General features: G+C 39.2%; 1 protein-coding gene across 1 annotated transcript in view; it reads right to left on the reverse strand.

The window, feature by feature from the left end:
• Positions 1 to 3698: 3698 nt before the first annotated feature.
• The window catches only part of LOC109984315 (obg-like ATPase 1), a 41241-nt gene continuing 29945 nt past the window's right edge, over positions 3699 to 14994 (reverse strand). Inside the window, exons 8-11 of the mRNA XM_020634413.2 lie at positions 10590 to 10730; positions 9946 to 10042; positions 6556 to 6678; positions 3699 to 4175 (exon numbers count right to left, since the gene is read on the reverse strand). Of these exons, the coding sequence (XP_020490069.1) occupies positions 4074 to 4175; positions 6556 to 6678; positions 9946 to 10042; positions 10590 to 10730 (463 nt within the window). The 3' untranslated portion in view covers positions 3699 to 4073. The remainder of the gene's footprint in view (positions 4176 to 6555; positions 6679 to 9945; positions 10043 to 10589; positions 10731 to 14994) is intronic.

The raw sequence follows: 14994 nt of genomic DNA on the forward strand, positions 1-14994 counted from the left end.
TGGGTTTTTTTTTTAAGCATGAACAACAATAAGATAAACACACAGTATACATAAGTATATAACTGTTGCTCAGAAATGATCAAACAGAAGATCAGGTCTGGCTAAAAAGTAGTTCAAGAGTGTGTCAGTTAAATCAAATTGAACATAGTACATAAGTGGCTGTAATGTACAAATATGGATTATCTTTTGCTGCTACTATTTATATATATATGAAGGAACATGCTTACAAGCTGTTGTAATCACATATAATTGTTCTGCCTCAAAGTCAAGTTTGATAATGCCTAAAATGTAAATTTTATGCAATGAAAAGTATTGAATTTATCTACAGTATACACTTTTTATTATTAAAATTATAGAAAGTGATGGAGTTGTACTTTATAGCAATGCATTGAGAGTTGGGTCAGCTTCATTTTAAAGCCTTTATATGTGATTTTTCACACTTAAATGTAATAGAAATCAAGTATATCCTCTGAAAATAACTCTGTGAGTCATGACTGTTTACAATGGGTGTAACACCCGAGTCCCACTGTCTGTGATGTTTTCAGAGTTTTCAGAGTCCTATCTTCAGTTTGGTTACATCGCCGGGACGGCCGGCTGACTCCTCCCCTCATGTATAAAAGTTGTTTAATTGAGGGACTAGAGAAAAGAAGAATAACATACTGTACTCACTGCTTAACTGTGTTTCTAGATCACGCTCATTTCAGGTAAATTTACATGCAGTGTGAAGATACGAGCATAATAAAGATCACTAGCATTAGCATGCTAACACAACAATGCAGCGCGAGTTGTTTTGGTTTCATGCTGGTGCTCAAGGGCGACATCTGCTGGATCAAAAAATCGCATCTAAAGCCTTCAATAATTGAATCTTATTTTGGCTGTTGTTTGCAACATTGAATGGCTTAACCTTTTGCAAAAACACTAAAACAAAGTTAGTCTTTTAAAGCTCCTGTGAGGAACTTTAAGTATGTGACCATAGCTACCCATGTGGACGAAGTGATACCTCTTTTCTCTTTGCTGATTTTGTTCTTGCGAGGAGAGTTTCCTGACAACAACAAAAAAAAAACACTCAAACATAATATTTATGGATGATTTTTTTGCTATGGAAAATGTAAACAAAGGTTTTTACAGCAGCGTACCTTAATCTCCTCATCTGGCACTTACCCCCCGCAGCAGCAGCAGCAGGAGCAGGAGCAGGAGCAGGAGCAGGAGCAGGAGCAGGAGCAGGAGCAGGAGCAGGAGCAGAGCAGCAGCAGCAACAGTTTAGCACTTTGGTACGTCATATCGAGGCATCAGCATTTATTTTCATTCTGTCCCATGACCAGTAAAAATCTCCTCAAAGGAGCTTTAAAGTTCATTTTGCAGTGTAGACTTTCAATAAGCAGAGGCAATTGGGAAACTTAGGCCTTAGGTTGTGTTCTACATTTATCTTATGAACTGTCTTTTCACGTCAACATTTTAACTCCACGGAGAGAGCAATAAACCAAACATCCCGATATATTATGGAAGCACAACGTGAATGAGAGGAAGTTGTCCACAATATGTAATTTTAGTCAAAACTGCTTATTTATTGAATTCACATGTATTGTGAGTACATCATATGGTGCATGTGTCAGACAGAGAAGTCGCACAATAGCAGCAATAATTACAACATGGCGACACTTTGTTTAGAGAAAATTTCCTCCCATAATGATACATTTATAATAACCATCATGTCCACCAACACAGTCCCTTGTGCAGTAACTGCTCTGCAAAATGCCAAAGTTATTTATATGTTTATTTGTTATAACTCTTACATTCTTTTATTTAATTCATCAAAAGTCTTTTGTGTTTGTGTGATTTACAGCAGCAAGCTGTGGTCCCTCTTTTTCTTATGGGTGTGTATTTGAAAGCTAGATTTCCACTCTGTGCCCTTCTTGGTTTGATGCCACTGTGGTTTGCCTTGGGCCAGAGCGGCACCGCGTGATTGATGGTGCTGACAGAACATTTGCACCAACAGAGAATCTGTCACATTTCTGGACTTGTTTTTACTTCAGAGGTTATAAATATTGTACTCCTTTTACAATCCACCTACGTCATGTATAGTGTTGTTTATGAATGTGTTTTAACCATTAACTGTGGGTTATATTTTCATGAATCAGAAAAAGACATCAAATGGGTTTATAATTCACTAATTCTTACCTCTACTTTGACAGCAAAACTGCAAATATGAAACCATTCAACAGGCTTTTGAGGATGGACATATATATATAAAAAAAAAAAGACAGTTCTACTCTTTTGTTCCTTTTCAACATCTGCATGATTCTAAATAGCTTTATTACTCACCCTGAGAAGATTTATTGTCACTTTATGAAAAACAAAATCCTCCAAGACCCAGACCACTGGGAACAACTCATCAATCCCTGAGCCTCAAAACTGCAGCAGATGAATGATCCTCTATGTAGGGTTTAGGTTGGCCAACACCGCCACCATCACCACCAGCCCGTGAGGAATGCAAAAACAGTTCTGTCTCAAGCCCCCATTGTGCTCTCCAGAGGATTTGTATGGTTTCACTTAAAAAAACACTGAGCCTTAAACAGCCTGTTGTTGTATAGAAGACAACAGAGCTGTAAACGTACATATCATCTGCATATGATGTCTTTCAGCAGTTATAATCAGTGTTTAATGCTTAATCTAGCATGCAAGCAAAATAAGCTAAATGTTACTTTATTCACATGCTGGCATCTGCGTTGTGTTCTCTCTAAGAGAAATAAACACTATCCTATATTTTGACAGTGATCTTAAAACCCTAAAGACTATAATCCACCTTATTTCCATGACAAACGCTCTGCTTTGTAGTGCTAGCACAGGCTCGGCTCCATAAAACATCCCATTCCAAAACTTGGATATGCAATACTATTGCTGCAAAATGACCATTTTTATTCAATCTGTGTTTTTTTTGTTCCCATCAAAAGGCCATTTTGTTCTCTGCAGACTAAATGGTTGCGAGATATTCAAGCAAAACACTGCTGATCTACAGCTCTTTGTTCGGCCTCCAGCCGAGAACACAATCTTACTTTGGAGCACCGGCGGCTGCAGCCATACAATTCCATCAGCATAAATGCTTCACAAACACTTACACACAAAGTATAGAGAGCGAGAAAAACACTACTTCAGACAAAAGGAATCGTTTTCGGCTTGGACTTGGGGATTGTGTCAACCTCTATTTTCATACTATATGGAATATCAAAAAATGTGGCCTTCTTTGGTGGAAATTTGGTTTGAATGCATGTTTCCTTTATCCTTTTTGGAGGTGTGTGTTTTCATCCCATTGTTAAGGAATTGAACAAAGACACTTTAAACATAACAAAGATGCTTTTTGTCAGTATTTGAGATTTTGAGAAATGCTCTGGGAGCACTGAAGAAGATGACTCAGATATTCTTTCAAAATTAAATTGAAATCATAAATAAAAGGTTAACTCAATCACTTTACAAATTATCGTTTAAACTGACCGGTTCTTTTGGCCGAAACACCTGCATCCTGCCAGCGGCCCTCTAAAATCAGCATCACTTAACTGATTTAATTGTAATTGTCCCCTCTCTGCTACAGTCAGTGTCAGCTGTGTCTTTTAATTCTCTAATCAGTGGTGGGCAGAAGCGCTATCACCATCCCCATGCAGCTTCCCACTCAATACAGACATCCCAAAACACACACAGACTGGTTTTTGTCAAATGTTTTATTGAGTGTAGACATCTGGGCTACTGTAAAACATGCATTATCTGCTGAAGGGGGAGAGGAGCAGGTGGCATTGTCCCCGCTGTCAGCTGTGTCAGTGCTGGCACCCATGATGGAGATTAATGAAGTATCTGGAGAGTAATATGCTCCTTCAAATGCTGCTACAATTTGGAGTGGGGGCCGATCCTGATCTTAAATAGCAAAGCTGTCAGAGTTTACTGAACCTGTGCTTTGGCACAGAGGGAGGGGGTTGATCCCAGGAAGTGAGAGTGTGGCAGTGGGTATCTGGGCAAAGAATGAAAAAAGAAAAAGATGGGTAACAAGCACAGTCAGTTATGTAAACAGTCAGACTGTTCTTGCATCACTTCTTCTTTGGTGCGTTCGGAGCATTAAATTTGAAAAAGATGATGTCCCCATCTTCAACAGTGTAGTTTCTTCCCTGCTGTCTGTATTTCCCTGCTGCCTGTGGAAAACAGAACAAATAAATATGATTTAAAAACTGCAACTGAAAGACATGTGATGTATAGGTTACATATAGGTTGATATAGTTTCATCCTTTTTAGAGTAATTGACATTAGAAAACAAATAATAAATAAATATAGAAAAAGATAGTTCTTAATTAGTTTCAGCTATAATCGTACAACTCCTATTAAAAATGTCATATTCTCTGCCTTTTATTTTTGTGTCTCTCCTTCCCTCACACACACACATTTACACGCACACTTGCATCAATGTTTTGTTCAAGGGGTGCCTGAATTCCCACTGAGTGAATAATCCTCTCTTGTGCCCATTTCAGTTTCATGTGCAGCAGCTTAAAATGTTAATAAGTCTTTGATTGCGGCGCTGTCAAACTTCTCAAGGAAACAAAATAAGTTCTAACATTTCTTTTGTGTACAGTAAGTGTTTGTTCTCCTTCCCGTGCAGCAAACTCAAAATAATTGACTTGAAGTGCTAATACGAACAGGTTTATGCATTCTGGTTCTGCACGGCGTACAATTAATTAGAAGAATCAATGTCCCTTTAAAGGCTCAGGAGACCATTTAATCCAAGCTCAATACCACCAGAAACACTGCATGGAGAGGGAGACAAGGAAAAAAATCAATGGCTATTTGTGATTCCTGAGTATGTATTAAACCAGACACGTCTAACTGGTTCATTTGCACTTGAAAGCAGCCATCTGGAGCAGCAAGCTTGGCTTAAGCAGATATGATTACTAATAATGTGATATCCCCGTACACTGGCCTTATTCAGACAGCCTATTCCCACAACTGGCATTAAATAGCATGGACTTTCATGCCACAGTCAGAGACGCTTCATGTTCTTATGAGGCCCCGAAAAGGGATTAGTAGGGGAGCATGCAGTAAGGACCTGACACTCCGAGCTCAGCCCGGGACAACAATGGAGGAAGTCCCCAGAGACCCGTACATTTCACCCTCTGTTTGCAGCTTAAGGAGGGTGTGGACAATACACTGCGGCTGCATTAAATGCTAAATACTTATTTTAAAAAAAGGCCTGAATAGTAAAGAGATTTCAATGTTTTCATAGTGCTTCCTTTCCACATGGCGTGGCTCCATAATTACATTAGTAGAGTGTGTAAGTGGGCACATGGAGTCGATGGAGGCAAAGGATGAAGTGTGACAGCATGGCTTACAGCTGCGACTCACATATGTCACACATATATTTACCTTTTTTTATATATACAACCGAAAAATGTAAAAGAAGTCAGACTTTCTTTATAAAGCTATACTACTTAAACTACATACTTTTTAATGCTCTCCACTCATACTTCAAACTTTTAATGTCTGAAACCTTTGCTCACATAAACACATTATGTCATTCCTCAGATCAGCCTTTGTAAAAGAACTAACTCATCTTAAACTAGATTATTCAACAACCATGTAGGATCATAATAACAGGACTATTTGACAAAAAAAACAAGTTTTCTTGCTAAATAATGTTAATTCTATTAGTTATAAAGTTTGTTTCATGGTTTGTTCTTTAATACGAATAGTAAGGTTTCCCCTAAAAAAAGTGTAGGTCAGTGGAAATATTCCTGGTCAAGTAAAGGTAACACAATCGGGAGTAAAAGTTCAATATCAAAAGTATTACATAACCTAAGGAACACATTTAGAAAAAAAAGTTAATTTTTGATATGACTACAGTGTAAATACCTGATTATTAACTCTCTACCTTTGATTTCTAAATGACAGTTTGTTGATTTGAAAGTAAATTAATGATCAAAACCTAAAACAGCAATCGAAGTAAGAAACAAATCATTGTGTGGCCTTTTGAAGAAGTGGCCGCCCACTTATTGTCTACACAAATTCACCATGAAATCACTAATCCCATGTGACATGAGTGTGAACATGGACCCCAGTTAAAAGGTCAACACAAACACATGGCCCCTGTGGAAATAAAGAACACGGGTCCCATTTCTTTTGTACCCACCCATGAATCAGTCCTTATTTGAGGAATTTCACACTTTATTTAACTTGCCGCTTTTTATCACTGTCACACACCCACAGTGCAACAGAGAGCCCCCGAGCTAACAGCGCTCTCCATAGATCTGATAAATGCCTGGCGAGGTGAAGAAGTGCTGCCTCTGAGAGCCACCATCAGCCAGTTAAGACACATTGTGATAAAGATATGCACAGCTGGAGCAGACTGCCAGTGTTTAGAGCCAGAATCAGTCGCCTTGTCAGGAGTGCCGCTGGAGTGTGTGCAGTAATTTCTTCCCCTGAGTAAAGGTGAAGAGCAGTTTGTAGTGGGAGCTGCGTGCCGGCTGTCAGCTCCACTGATCACAGGAGACTTCCTCCTCATCCTCCGGCACCCTGACTGCTCACCTTGACAGCATTCTCGCTGCCTTCCTCTTTAAAATCCTGGAATTTCATTACTTCCGCCATAATGAAGCCCTTCTCAAAGTCGGTGTGGATCTTCCCCGCGGCCTGTGGAGCCTTAGTTCCTCTCTGTCATGAGGAAAAGGGAAACGAGGGGACAAATGAATTGTTTGGAGAAGATGGATTACAGCATGCGAGCAACATGGTGTTTGATGAGGGTGATAGTGTTGTGAGCATCACTCAGAGGGTGTTTGAGCTGTGCCCCTGCTACAGGGCAGTCTGGACAACGATAAGGAGCCAGCGCTGCTATCAATGCCTTCTGATTCCCATTCCCTGCTGCTATTGATTTCTGTCCAAGCAATCTCGCCTCATTGTGGGTCGCTGCTTTGCTCTCTGGTCATGACAGCAAGAAGACCCGGTGTTGCAGTGAGAGACCGGGGCAGTGTAGACTCCACACAGTTTGGTCATTCCAGTCAGAGCAGAGCTGCAGGATCCCTGGAGCTAATTCTGACTAATTTCACTTAAAGTTGTTTTCTAATAATAATAATTTTTAACGTGTCATTTTTTTAACAGTTGTAATAGTTTAAGTCTTACAAAATTGCATTTATTTTTGTAAACATTTTCACTGCACATTTGTTTAAAAGGTGCTAAATATGTTGTAGGATAAATGTTGGGTCTCTTTAAATGATTTTACTAAGAGTAGCATCATGAGATAACTTATGTTGTGATTTTACTGCATGTAAATAAACATGATTGATTTATTTATAAAAAATAAAAATGAGTTGAGTTTAGTGTTTTTAAAGTCTTGACAATCATTTTAAAATGGATATATTTGAATTAACATGCATTACATTGTGTCTCTTACTTCAAACCAGTATAAAAATAAACATGGAATCACAATTTTTCACGCTTTGAATCCTCGTTAAATCGCCAACACACACCTTGTGACTGATAAAATGTGCAATTTATATGCGCTGAAATAATGCAGGGCGGCAATGACAAATGAGGGATGTAAGTGACGTGTCTGCTGTGCATCATCGTGACTCGTGCCTGTCGACCCGCTCGCTCTGCAGCTCCGTGCTCAGGAACTGTTGAGCACTTTTAATTATGTATATAATCAGGTTGGGGTCAACATATTTCATGCCAAAAGAATGATGCGTATTTAATGACTCTAATACATTACCATCTCTTTGCAATCTCATTGACGGAGTGCTTGTGAGTTTAACTACCATTAATCAGCATCAAGGTTTGTCTATCTGCAGAAAAATAGATTAAGGGAGGGATTTTTTTTTTAGACAAGAGAGCCACATTGTCCTAGTTAAGAGCTATGCAGAGCAGGCTGATAGATAATGGTCACCTCGAGGCTGCCTAATAAAGCATGTTAAAGGATTTAGGAACACGACATTACTGAGTGTAGTTTTTACAATGCAAGATGTATCGGCTTAATATAGTTACCCAGTGATGCTTACCTGACTAAATGCCCCTCACACACAATCAAGGCTGCCTGTAATCAGTTATGTCAGGGAGGACAGGTGTGTTTGTTAGGATGCCTTTGAAGTGTTTCTGGACTTTTTTTTTTGTAAATAGCCAGGACATCAGTCATGCTGAGACGGGTGATGTCATCCAACTAAAATGTAATGTGTCTTGTGTAAAAAAAAAGAAGAAGAAAAGAAAGGAAGTGAGCTCACCTTCCCCTCAGGTCTGTACAAAGTCTAAAGAGCCATCGTGGAAATATTTACCTCAAGTTCCTGTTTACAAACTTGTGTGGGCTGGTTTTACCTCAAATGACACAATAATTGTAACATAAATATAAAATAATGTGGATGTGACTTAAGCAGAAAGCTAACATTTATGTGACAGTGGTTTATTAATCCAGGTGGAGACATTGTGAGCAGACACACAATGTCTACTCACAATGATAACATCTGTCTGCAGCATCAACATATAGTAAGCATAGTAAAATGTTTATTATATAATATTGTTGTCCTGTGTTTGTATCTGACCAGTGGATTTGTTGCATGTTCTTCCCCCTCTCTAGAAACCCTAACTTACAGTTTATCTTTTGATTGATAGGATTTTTAAAAAAAAGTAAGAATACACAGTATGGGTTACTACAGTAATATATTTTCTTACATTTTAAAGCATAAAACTAAAATGTCAGAATCTGTGAAGAATTATTTTATGAGTCAATATAATGGCTGTAAACATTTGAGAGTCTTATAAATAAATAATGACTTTCAAACACATCAACACTGTAAGATGAGCTCCAGTGAGGTAAGTGTCAAAGTCTTAAATGTACTTTGCCACATGTCAATGGTAGATATTCCTCTGTTGTTGTTGTTGTTGTTGTTGTTGTTGTTGTTGTTGTTGTTGTTGTTGTTGTTGTTGTTGTGTTTTGTTAGTAAACGTGTTTGTATAATTGGTTTTCAGACTAACTCATGTTCCTTTTACACAAATGTATTTAATTCTTTATGAAAATAAAAGATTTGTTGGAATGGAAAGTGTCCAGCAGCTCATTAGCTCAGTGCCGGACGCTCATTACCTTTTTCCTTTTTTCTTTCAGTTAATATATTAAACATGTAAACACTTGTATACTGATGTATGGAAAGATTTGTTTGGTGACACGATTTGATTCAACTGTGAAAAAGGAATTTTTTAAAGAGTCATAAATGAAATTAATAGTCATGAAAATATTTATTAAAATCTCAGATTCACAAATTTTAAGTTATTAAAAACTATCTCATAAAAATTCCTGTTCTGTATTTTTTAACCACCTATACAAACATGTACAATATGGAACTCCTGACCAATCCCATATTTCATTATATCTGCATTCAATATTTCTATTAGCTGTAGAGAAAAAAAAAGCATTTGTCCACAAAAGCACCATGCAAAGCCAACATCTGTATCGATGCAAATCCTGCGATCTTGTTGCACAAAGCTCATGGCGGCCTGCGCTCAGTAAACTGAGACACACAGGAGGGAGGAGCCCCCGGTGAGGCCCACAAACAGCCGAATGAAAAGCAACATCAATTTTGGCACAGACACCCTCCGTCACACAGATTAGGCAGGCACAATGCAGTGGCTCCTTATCTCCAGCGGCAGGAGGAGGGCAGGCAGATCTGCACAGGATGGAAACATTCTCATGGACGTAATGGGCAAAATCAATTGTTGCCCTCCTCAATCAATGTAGCCCCCACTTTCACTGTTCAGCAGCTCACATGTAATTGAAGTTATCCTTGGCCTGTAATGACTGGCTAAAGCACGACCATGACAAAGTTTAAAGTGTGTGATATCAGTGAGGGTGCCAGCAGGGTGGAACGTTTATGTGTGTGTGTGTGTGTGTGTCTGAAACACACTCAAATGGACGTGCACAGCAGGCGGAGGACTCTTTACCCGCATGGTCCACGCACGGACCTCATCCGGTCCAGCAGTGAAGAAATACTCCAGCTGCAGGGCGGCGTATCCAGCCTTGATGATCTTGCTCAGGGCACTGGTGGAGACAAATCCCAGTTTGAATGTGTGGGATTCGAACTGGTGAAGTGTTATTTATTGCCACTGATGCCAAGACAGAGTTCACTCCAGTGGCAAAGGCCCCATTCATCCCAATATGAACTCATTTAGTGAATAAGATGGGTCACTTGGTTTCACACAAGACATTCAACTCTCCAATGGTTTCTTTGATTAATTACAAAGCGTGCGGACTCATTTAGCATTTATAAGAATTCAATCCTCGTTCTGCACCAAGAGGAGGAAAAAAAATAATCTGCTGTCACAATTTCCCCTGCATAGAGGTTTTCACATGAGAACAAAACCCCCAAAATGCCTAAGTTATAATTATACCTAGAGATGACAGATGACAGTTAAAAACTTAATTTAGAGGAAAACCCTTTGACTGAGTTGTTCAGTAAGAAGAGGGATCCTTTGCTTTATAATGGTAATTACTCTGCCATTTATTATTCTATCAGCACATGCAATTAAAGGAGTGCATGGAGGACACAGCTGATAATAAAGTGTGGGGAGACTGAATTCTAATTAACCTCTGCGTCTTGTGCTCCATGCAGTACTGCTGCTGCTCCTCATCACTCTTGTCCTGGAGCAGGCTCTCCAGACCGCCGCTAAAGGGGATGACCAAGGCGCCCGGGTCGTGACTATCCACCCACTCCTTGATTTTCACCAGCCTGAACAAACCAGCCGACAGACACAGAAAAAGATAAGCATGAAGAGTTGATCAACATGAAAGTCATTGTCTTCTGGTGGCACATGCATGTTCCTGAGAGCAGCTGAACATGTGAGTGTCTGCAGGACAATACACCTCTGACACAGAGTTTGACTTTGTTTCCATAGAAGTTTTCCTCTAAAAATCAGACTTGACATGTGCTCACATTAAAGAGCACAAATACTCAAATATTTTTAAGAAAAGTAACAGTAGCAGCGCTTTGACAAGAATAAAGGTCCTGCACTCAAAATCCTGCTTAAGTACAAAAATGGTATGACATAAATACATAAAAAAAAAACAAGTCAAAGTATTCTTAATCCAGAATGGATCATTTTGATATCACCTATTTTTGTGTTCAAAGATCATCTTTTTTGGGGTACTAATAAAGGTGCATTTATATATATATTAAGTAATGTTTAATCTTTGGAGAACAAGGATCAGGGGATTTGAAAACACTTTGTACTGTTTTGCAGATAGATGTGCAAAATCCCTTTGAAACTTTAAGCAGCATTTCTGTGCATCATCCAAATCTTATTTGGAAAACTTATATTCTTACAAAGTAAAAACAAATGTCAGCCTGTTTTAAATTTGAATACAGTTATGGAGAACAAATTCAAGTCAAAGTTGTTTTATATTGCTAAGAGGCAAAGGGAAGTATACTCAAATAGAAATATATTGAAGGAGACAATCACATTAAAAAAAGATCAGAATATAAGTGCTGCTCTGGTGTACAATAAGTATGGTTTGTATTGTGTGTTTGAGCAATATGATTAGAAGTTAATCATCAATTTTACACGTGCTGGAGGTAAAAGTACAAGATTCTCCGCTTAAATGCAACTACAATGGAAATACTTAAATAAAGTCCTTATTGTTGTTAGGTACTGTTCAGTAAATTTACTTGTGAGTTAGCTCCCATTCAGGTCATCTTACACACAAATAATTGTTGTCTAATGCCGTTATAAACATTGTATTCTGAAATACAAATAGAGCTCCACTATCTCAGTTTATCACCTCAGCACGTTCTGACTCATAAACGTCTTTCTGAGTTTCTCTCTCCTTTTGTCTTCCAGTGCAGCAGGACACCTGACATTGCAGGGCAAAGATATCCTTACACCTAATGGTAACTCTCAGTCAGAACAATATGAGGGGGTTAGAGGCAATTATGAGATTAGCCCCACATGCTCTCAGGCTGGGATTGGACGGGTCTTAGAGAACAGCATCACACAAATCCATTTTCACACGCCGGCCCTGACACAGCTCCTAGGCTGGATTGATTCTAAGGGGTCCCTGTCATTATCTGTAATCCTAGTTTCCTGTTTAAAGCCCAGAAGAATCAAAGACTGGGAGGGACACGACCACCTCAATACCACATCTATTCCAATAACAATGTCATCGCTTTATCACCTACAGCAGCATATCACTGCTCCTACCTCATAATTATCAATATACAATATATGACAAGGGAACAGGTGTGGGAAGAGCACCGCTTTTTGTTTGATGCAATGTTTTTCCCCAACAAGATGGAATAACAATAAAGGACAAATTTGAAATGACTCATGTGCCAGTTTGTCCATCTGCTCGTAACCCAATATTTTCCTTTCTGTTCGTATTTGGTTTCAAGGCTGATGTTTGACTGCCACCTCAATAAGATAGTCGTAAAATGTCTCACCAATAAAAAAAAAAACAGAAAAATAAAAACATATTTAGTGAAAGCCTCAAACGTGAAAACACAGGATATGTCGGGCGCTCCAAGAGGGGAAAAAAATCCAATCTGAGATAATAACAGATGTAGTTTGTCACTTCTCCTAGCACAGCTGTCTATTTGGTGGCACGTTATTTGCATTCCTCAGGTATTGTGTACTCTACAGGCGGCGGAATAATGATTCACAAATCACTCTCTCCACACCAGTCAAGGGCTGTGATCCTTTGAATAGACCATTGTACCTGAGACTGTAATTGGTGAAGACTTGACAGAGCCGAGCCGAGCCGGCCCAGTAACAAAGAGACCCTCGCTAGAAAGGCTGAGGGATGATTTTAATAATGTGAAGCCGAGACGGGGAATGTGAGGCGCAAATGAGCATGGGGATCTCCGGGTCCTCGCACTGAGTGACACGGGACCAGACAAACACCTTGCCACAGGAACATGAAAACTCCCCCTTCCCTCAACTCCCGAAACAAAGCACTGTCAATTAAAAGCTTTGATGCTCTGTCAACATGGCTCCAAAAAACCAATTCTGTCAACTTCAGCGCCGTCTACCCACGCCACTTTGCATTCCCTATTTATGTCCTTTCCAATTATTTGTGGGAACATTTGAAGGGAAGTGTAAATTGTGGGAAAACATGTATGTAAAACATTTTTCTTATGGTCAGTCATTCTTGAAAGTCTAATGAAAGTTAGTAAGTAAACATTGCAGAGAATTTAATTTTCTTTACATGGAAAACTTGTTGTGTCTGCTCAGTAACGGTCTCTCTAAGACACAAGAAAAGAGAATGTAGAAAACCACATACAGACTCACACACAGACACACAAAAAGTGAGAAAGATGTTGTGTGTATAAGATTGTGTGTGTCTGTGTGTGTGTGTGTGTGTGTGTGTGTGTGTGTGTGTGTGTCTTGTCACTCTGTCATTATATTCCAGCACTGAGTGCCATCTCTCACTGCTCCCTTAATAGATAGATTCAGCACTTTCTGCTCTTGATATCCCTCTCTGAACAAATGATGCCTGAAATTTTTATTCTTTTTATAATGGAATTCCAATGGCCTCTGCTGCAAATCAAGTGGAAATTTTTGCATATCAAGTGGGAAAAATTAAATGTTAACCACGTTTTAATGTGATTAAGGGTGACAGGGACATTATTTCTGCTAATCATTCACTAGCTTGATGGCTCAAACAAAGCTAAGGAACAAGCCATGTTTTTTTTTGCTTTTTCCTGCTGCTTTCAAATCGAAGAGGAAAACAGAACTCTAAAATCTCACAAAAAGTTCCCAAATCTAAAACACGTTTTTTTGTTATGTTTTGTTTTTGTTAACTTGATGAAAACAGCCCAATATCTGTTTTGAGAAAATAACAAGTCCTGTAATTTGTTATAAGCCTTAAATTTGAAGCATGTTGTATTAACAATACATCTAATTTAAGGCACAACATATTGTGAAATGACAATCACAAAAAAAATTGGAGCTTCCAGAGCAGAATGGCACTGAATGGAGATGTCCCACAGGGGGCCACCCTCTGGGGCTAGTCTATTTGTCTTTTTGTGTGGGAATCCTAAGGGGGGGATAATTCCTGTGTTTCTGCACGCCTCAGGCTTCCCTGGGCTTTGTCAGGGTTTTGATCTGCTTAAATGGCTCAGGAGGGGAAAACAATGGGATTTAGGAAAGTACAGGGGCAGCTACCTGAGACAATGACCTGAGCCTTGTGTCTGTCCTGTATACATTCATACAGGTTGGCTTTATTAGGAGTGCTTAGCTTGTTAAGCTGGTAAAAGGTGCGCCAACACCTCCAGACTGAGAGCTCCTTTCAGATGCAAGGGAACGCCGACAGACCTGAGAGGTAATCGACTTTCTGAATCCATCGCAGCTTCATCACTGACACACCCACAGGTGGAGGATACACATCCACCTGGGGATACTAGCTGTGTTGCTGTCCTGCTTTGTGTCACTGTGTTATTTATAGAACAGTTTAAACTATTGGTGGGCCATAAAAGTTTGTTTCCAATCAATAAAAAAATCAATATTATCAATATTTCACATGTTGCACTTTTTTCTGGTTGTTTTTCACTTGCAATGCATTTCCATAGGCCAACTTTTACAATTTAAAAAACGATGTTCATGAACAAAAGTCTCCTAGAAAATATTTTATCTAGTGTTTAATTCTGGGATTTCAAGTTTTTGTGGGCCCAGGTTATTGTTTCAAATTGGGTCACAGAATTCTCAAGTTTGGGAAGATCTGGCTTAAACTAACGACTACTAGATTAGCTGCAAAGTCTTAAGTCTCTGTGTGTGTGTATGTGTATGTGTATGTGTATGTGTGTATGTGTATGTGTATGTGTATGTGTATGTGTATGTGTGTATGTGTATGTGTATGTGTGTGTGTGTGTGTGTGTGTGTGTGTGTGTGTGTGTGTGTGTGTGTGTGTGTGTGTGTGTGTGGGGGGGTTCTGGTTTGCTAGTCTGACAAGCATCCTAAAGACAGTTAGGATGCTGCAGATCACAACATACACCCTACTCC

Source organism: Labrus bergylta, chromosome 13 (assembly GCF_963930695.1).
Source record: "Labrus bergylta chromosome 13, fLabBer1.1, whole genome shotgun sequence".
In the NCBI taxonomy this organism is placed as follows: Eukaryota; Metazoa; Chordata; class Actinopteri; order Labriformes; family Labridae; genus Labrus; species Labrus bergylta.